This window comes from Mastigoproctus giganteus, chromosome 13, assembly GCF_048544385.1.
Source record: "Mastigoproctus giganteus isolate SK-2022 chromosome 13, ASM4854438v1, whole genome shotgun sequence".
NCBI classification, from domain to species: domain Eukaryota; kingdom Metazoa; phylum Arthropoda; class Arachnida; order Uropygi; family Thelyphonidae; genus Mastigoproctus; species Mastigoproctus giganteus.
Genome location: NC_143587.1, coordinates 136,156,861 through 136,163,909, shown reverse-complemented (window position 1 = coordinate 136,163,909; position 7,049 = coordinate 136,156,861). Strand labels below are relative to the sequence as shown.

Sequence of the window (7,049 nt, the reverse complement as noted above, 5' to 3'; positions counted from 1 at the left end):
AATAACTGAGAGGAAAGTGGTTAAAAAATTGTTAAAATTAAATATAAAAAAGGTATCTGTGGTGGATGGGATCTATCCAATTATATTACGGGAGGCAGTAAACAATGGAAGTAAGCAAATCCTAAGCCACAGTTATCAGAGTATCTCATAATTCAGGAGAGTTACATGAGGATTGGCGATGCGGGAGTGTAAGCCAATTCACAAACGGGGATCAAAGGGCGACATTAATTAACCTCTTAGCTTAACTTCTGATCCAATGAAAATAATGGAGTCACTGATTAAAGAGGTAATGCACTACCATCTAGAAAAGTGTGCAGTTATACTGCAGTCACAGTATGGGCTCATTAAGAGAACTTGTCTGACCAATTTGATTGGATATTATGTCGTAATAAAGGAAATGGATGCAAAAATAATTTTGATATCATATACAAGGATTTCAGGAAATCTTTTGTTGCTGTTGCACAAAAAAGAGTGCTGTACAAACTGGAGTAATGTGGCATTAAGAGTAAGTTACTGCTATTTATAAAGGGATGGTTGACTGGTATAAAACAGAATAGTTGCCAATGGACAGTGTTATCAGTGCAGAAAACAGGGTTCAGTGCTGGGCCCATTATTGTCTTCTGTATTTATTAATGATACTGATGATGGTAGAGCAACTTTAATGTCTAAGTCTGCATATGATACATAAAAGTTGGCAGAGTTGTTAATAAGAGTAATAAATGTATGCTTCTGCAACAAGATCTAAAAACATTAGGCCGATGAGCTGAGAAATGGCAGTTGAATTTTAACATTAACAAATGCAAAGTACTTCACATGAGTAGCAGTAATCCCAGAGTAATCTACCAACTGTGTGATACACACTCAGTGAAGTGAAAAATGAAAAGTTTCATGAAATGCAGTATAGACAGCTGCTAGGACAGATCATGGTGTTTTGTCAATGATATATGGGAATTTTGCAAGCATGTACTGAGGTGATTATTCCATTATATAAGGCCATGGCCAGGCCACATCTTGAGTACTGTACACAGGCCCGAAGGCCTCATTTTAGGAAGAATGCAGAGCTGCTGCAATGAGTACAGAAACGGAAAAGGCAAACGAGATTGGTGAGGGGAAGAAAGGGTTGCTCTTACCAAGAAAGGCTTCAGTTTTAGAAATTGCAGTGTCTTGAGACTAGGCACCTGGAAGAGATCTGACTGTGATGTGTAAAAGCTTTGAATAGTTTGGGGAAATTCAATGCTGATGGGATTCTTCCTCTTGCTCAGACTATGCATGAGTAGGCATAAATTAATATTGAGGAAGGATGGCTGCAGAACAGATGTGCAGAAACTTGCCTTCAGCCTTGCCTTGTTCCAGCAATCAACAGGTGGTTGATTGCTGGAACAAGCTTCCATCCATTGTTGTGGAAGTTCATAGTTTGAATAAATTTATAGAAGAACTGGACAAACTATTGGAGGGATGCATAGGTGAAATGCAAAATAAATGTTTAAAGAGGTATTTGATTGAGGAATAATGGGCGAGGGAGATTTATCACTGAAATAAACAGTAGGTGGAAGAGAAATTGGATTCAATGTGTAGTTGACACAAAATGTTGATTAAGAATGTTATGGAGGGAAAAGTTGATGAGGAAGATTGAAAAAAATAAAATAAAATAATAATAATAAATAAATTAGATGAACTTAAAAGGAATGTTGAATATATAGGGAGATATGGTGACATGGTTGTTGAGTGTGTGGCTGGACCTGCACTTGGTAGACTGATGATAAGTGATCCACAGAATAGAAATGTAAATGATATCAGAGAAATTTATTTTTTAAATTAAGGCAAAAGAAATGAAATTTTCTTTTAATTGTAAGATTCAGACTGCTATGACAATCCAAAAATTTTATTTTTATTCATACATTAATTAAAAGTCATTTTAAATTTAACCACGAAGGATACATCTATATCACGACTTTGAAAATTTCAAGCCCACTACACACCCGAACAATCTTTTATGGCTAAAAGATACTTTCATTCTTGCTTTGATAGCCTGTATATACTAACTCACTAGAGGTTAAGGGAATTACTCTCATCCTGAGTGATAATTTGATCTGAATGGTTGGCAAAAGCTATATAGTTGGCTGCAATTTCTTGATACACACCAGTCAGAAGTGTCAGTGATAAGGATGTCTTTCCAGTTTCTTAGAATTACTTCAAAGAAATTTTAATTAATGATCGATGACTGGTGAATGAAGTGCATATACACTTAATGGCCACTTTATTGGGTACACCTACCTTTTTCATGATATGAAGTGCTGCTTTAGTAATAACAGCACACTCGTTTGTGTCATGCAACATAAAGTGGGTGGACAGATAAAAATTTAATTGACTTTGAACTTAGCATGGTATATATAGGGAGACTAGATGTGTCAGTATGGGTATGAAGGAAACTGCATTCCTGCTGGGGTTTTCATGTAAAACTGTACCTCAGGTGTATCAAGCACAGCTCCAATAATCAAATAACATCTGGTCAACAGTTATCTAATGCTTGGAAATATTTCATTGATGCAAGAGGCCAACAGAAGCTGACAAGACTTATGAAGGATAACAAAAGGTCTTTTTGTTACCTTTCATTTGTAACCAAATGAGGCATTTCTGAATGCATAATTCATCACTTTTTGCCATGGATGGAGTATTTTAGCCAATTAATGAACAGGGTTTCACTCCTGTCACCAAAAAAACAAGAAGTCACAGTGGGCTCAGGAACATCAGGCAGAGGATAGTAGAAACATTGCCTGGTTTGATGAATTCTGGTTCCTACAATTTCATGTTGATGGGAGAACCAGAATATCATGAAAACAGCATGAGCCCAGGGACCCATCATATATGCATGCTGGTGTTAGCAGTGTAATGGTATGGAGAGTGTTTTCATGGGGCACACTGGGCCCCTTGATACCAGCTGGAGCAACATTTGGATGGGACAGTTTATAAATTGTTTCTGACTGGGCACATCCCTTCATGGATGCAGTGTGTTTGTCTGTGAATGGGATCTTTCAACAGGATAATGCACCATTACCCAAAACCAGAACTGTATAGCTCCAGGAAAATGAATGAATTCGGCCTACTGCAGTGCCCTACCAAGGACACCGCAATTAAATAGAATTGAGCACCTGCAGGATGAGGTGGGAACAAGCTTTTCAGAATATATATCAGCGACCATTCAATTTGCAACAACTGTGAGAAGCAACAGAATCAACATGGAGTAATGTCTCTGTGACATGCTTTAGACACATCACCGAGTCCATGCTATGATGAAGGGGTTATCCTAAAACTAAAAGGGAACTACTCACTATTAGGTATGTATTCCTAATGAAGCGGCCATCCAATTATATGGATGGCCACTTCATTAAGTTTTCGCTTTACATTTTTGAGTATTCTGTTTATATATATATCTGTTAATCAGATTAGAATCAACCAAAAAAGCAAGCTGGCTTTAGGACAGGATTCTCAACTGTGGATCATATCACAGCTAATGGAGAAAGCAAATGAATATAAAACACCACTATGCCTGGCATTTCTGAATTATGAAAAGGCACTTGACTCCATACAGCACAAGGTAATGTTTCGGGCACTGGAAATATAAGGCACAGACACCTGATACTTTATGATTTTGAATGAAATATATGAGAATGCTACCTCCTTTATTAGATAAGACAATGACAGTAGCAAATTTAAAATTGAGAAAGGAGTTGGACAAGGAGACACAATATCTCCAAAGTTGTTTACTGCTGCCCTTGAGGAAGCTTTCCGAAGATTGGACTGGCCGCAGAAAGGAGTCAATGTGAATGGAGAGTACCTAAACCATTTAAGATTTGCAGATGATACTGTAATCATAAGCCATGGTCCTGAGGAATTAGGGGAAAACCTTAATCAGTTATGCAGAGTTAATAAGGATTTTGGACTAAAGATGAATATGGCCAAAACAAAAGTAATGATGAACAAGTTGCCACAGAAAGGGATATAATCGTTGAAGTTGCATAAATAGACAAGGTGGATTCATATACTTATCTTGGAAAAGTCATTAGCTGTAACAATGATAAATGGCTGGAAGTCAAGAGAAGAATAATTTTGGATGGATAGCATTCAGGAAATATAGTCACATACTAAGCATAAATATCCCAATTTGCCTGAAATGTAAAATAATGAATCAGTATATACTCCCCACCATGATTTATGGAAGTAAAACTTGGGCAGTCACCAAAAATGACACAGTGAAGAATGGAATGAATAATATTAGGAATCAGACTGCTGGACAAGAAGAGAAACACGTGGATTAGGCAGCAAACACAAGCAAAGGGCATTCTTATCAAAACTAAAGAACTGAGATGGACTTGGGCAGGATAAACAGCTCGAAGACATGACAGATGGACTAAGAAAATAACAGAATGGTACCCAACAGGAGCTACTAAAGAAAATCTGGAAGACAACAATGGAAATGGACAGATGAAATGCGAGAGCTCATGGGTAGAAAATGGATGACCATTGCACAAAACAGAAGGAATTGGAAAGTTACTGGAGAGGCCTTCACCCTGCAGTGGATTGAAAGTGGCTGATGATGATATCTGTTAATCACCTGCCCAGTTCTTTGATGTTTGTTACTTGTGAATTCTGGATTTCACAGTAATTATATTATCATCCATGATTTTTGACAGTTACCTTTTTATTATTTATTACTACTCAAGACCATACAAAAGCAAAAATCTGTTACCAGAATTGCCTAAATACATACATCTGTGATCTTAGTAGATTACTACAGAGACTTTGAAAGCAATTCAGAAATGTGAACTGCAGAAATCATTCACAAATGACATATTTGAACAACCATGCACGAGGTGCTCATTGCAGAACACACAAATTCAAAGCTTGGTTCTGGAGGAAAATATTATGCATTCAATGCTTATTTCATTATGCATTGAATGCATAATGAAATACCATTTAAATACATGAAATACGTGAAACAACACTGCTGAAGATGAGAGAGTAATTCCCTCAAAAGTTAGATGGAATTCATACATCTTAAAGTTGCATCAAAATTGATGGATTTAGTTGATGGACCACTGTCACTGCTTCTTCAAATGTCATCTGAAATGAAGTGATGTTAAGAAATTCCAGGGCACTACAGCTACGTATCAAATCACCTAAACCTTCTGCAGTCAATGAACATGACAGCAAAGTTGCACTTTTCAACTTTGCAAGAGTATTTTTGGGAAGAACTGTCCTGAGTATTTGATCAGTAAACTGAGGAACACCATCTAAGTACAGCAACTCAAGGTCTCTGCAACATGACAAGATCAATACTAGAGATTGTGGAAGTGGTCCTAAATTTTCTATACATTCAATATGAAGTCCTTCCAAAAACTGAAAACACATATCAGGCTGAGAATAATTTTGAACTTCTGAATCTAGTTCCAATTTGAGAAATGTTAAATGTGGGCATAATGTTGCAATAGCTCTCATGTCAATATTATAAAAGTTTATGATATTAAGGGTTTTTAGATTAGTTCCTATGGCCTGAAGTATCACAAGCAAGCCTTGCAGGAAATCACCAGGAAATACATGAGCCCACTGTATAAGAAGAGAATGTAATTTTTTCATTTCAGAAATTGCAAAAATTGCATCATGATTATTCACAAGAACATCCAGTTCTAAAACATTAGGACATGTTAAACTAGCTAAATGGGTAGCTTGCGATGTGGCAGGTGCTTGCTCAGGTTGAAGAAAAGCATTTCCCAAAATTACCCTCTCTAATAAATATAGTTTAGTGACAGTTCCATTCATTAATTCTTCAGAATGAAGATATTCCAGTGCTTCTGCTATGCTGTTTTCTAACCATAAAAGACTGGGGCAATATTTTAACAAATATGCAATTTGTTCTTTTGGTATGGTAAATCTAGGACCTTCATAAATAGATATATGTTGCAATTTGTTATCAGGTGTCAGTGTGCTATTTAATGGACTAGAAACAATTTCCAAAATATCATTTTTAGGAATAAAATCAATTTCTAAATGTCTCAATTCTTTGTTTAAAGGCAGAACTTTCAAATCAAAAGGAATATCAATGTGTAAATATTCCAAATTTACTGAAGATAAGAGAAGATTTTCAACTGAATTACTGCGTAACATTTGTGCCTCTGGTACATGAAGTGTGGCATAATAATCAGGACAGTAAATTTTTCGCATAACAATTGTTTTTAACTGATCAGCATACTTAGTTAGTAGAATTAATATAGAGACCAATTCCTTTGTTTGGATAAGAATGTCAGTAAGCCTGAAGTGACGAATTCGGCTGCTGGTAATAAGTGGACACAGGTCTTCTTCAAGTAGGGTTCCTTTTGGAGAGAGTTCCAATATAGCAGCAATTAAATCCTCAATGATCTCTGTAGGAAAACTACTAAATGGATTTCCACTATCTTCTTTAGAAAGGAACCATGATGTGCCTGACCAGTAAGAGTTTTTCAGCAAATTAGCTACATTTAGAATGCACAGTTTAGTCAAAGTCACTTTAGACATGATTAAAAACAAGTGTGTGGGTTTTGTTAACACGAAGTCAATAAAATATCATCTTAATCAGTTGAAATGACTTAAAAATATATATATTTAGAAAGAACATTTGTCTTCTTTTCCTGAAAAAGGAAAACAAAATCAATATACCCTGAAAAATAATATAAACACTCAACAATACTAAATGCAAAACATGATCACTACCAAAATTAATTAGAAAATAAAAGATAATCATTATGCCCCATCATCAAGTTTTACTTTCATGTCCTTCCCTGATAAACAGACAATATCAGTGTACTGTATTTAGTCTTTTATAAATACAGCAGAATCTCATAAGTTCTGTTCGGTAAGTGCTGGGTTTGTTATTGTTGTTATTTGGTTTTTTTTAGGAGCATTAGCAACTAAGGCCATATTGCTTCGGGGTTATGCGGTGGTCATTCCCTGACCTTTCTGCATTCTCCATATTTGGTGGTCATGGGCTCAAACCCCGGTCTAATCAAGAAGCGTGT

The 7,049-nt window shown here is 36.1% G+C and overlaps 1 protein-coding gene across 1 annotated transcript; it reads right to left on the bottom strand.

The window, feature by feature from the left end:
• Positions 1-1,830: 1,830 nt before the first annotated feature.
• LOC150076463 (uncharacterized) lies at positions 1,831-6,658 on the bottom strand. Its single transcript, XM_090387535.1, has one exon. It carries the CDS (start codon positions 6,547-6,549, stop codon positions 5,056-5,058), a length of 1,494 nt encoding a protein of 497 aa, XP_090243661.1. The 5' UTR covers positions 6,550-6,658; the 3' UTR covers positions 1,831-5,055.
• Between the last annotated feature and the right edge of the window lie 391 nt (positions 6,659-7,049).

Excerpts from the sequence above, each read along its gene's own strand:
- LOC150076463 (XM_090387535.1), bottom strand. The coding sequence starts at position 6,549 with ATGTCTAAAGTGACTTTGACTAAACTGTGCATTCTAAATGTAGCTAAT.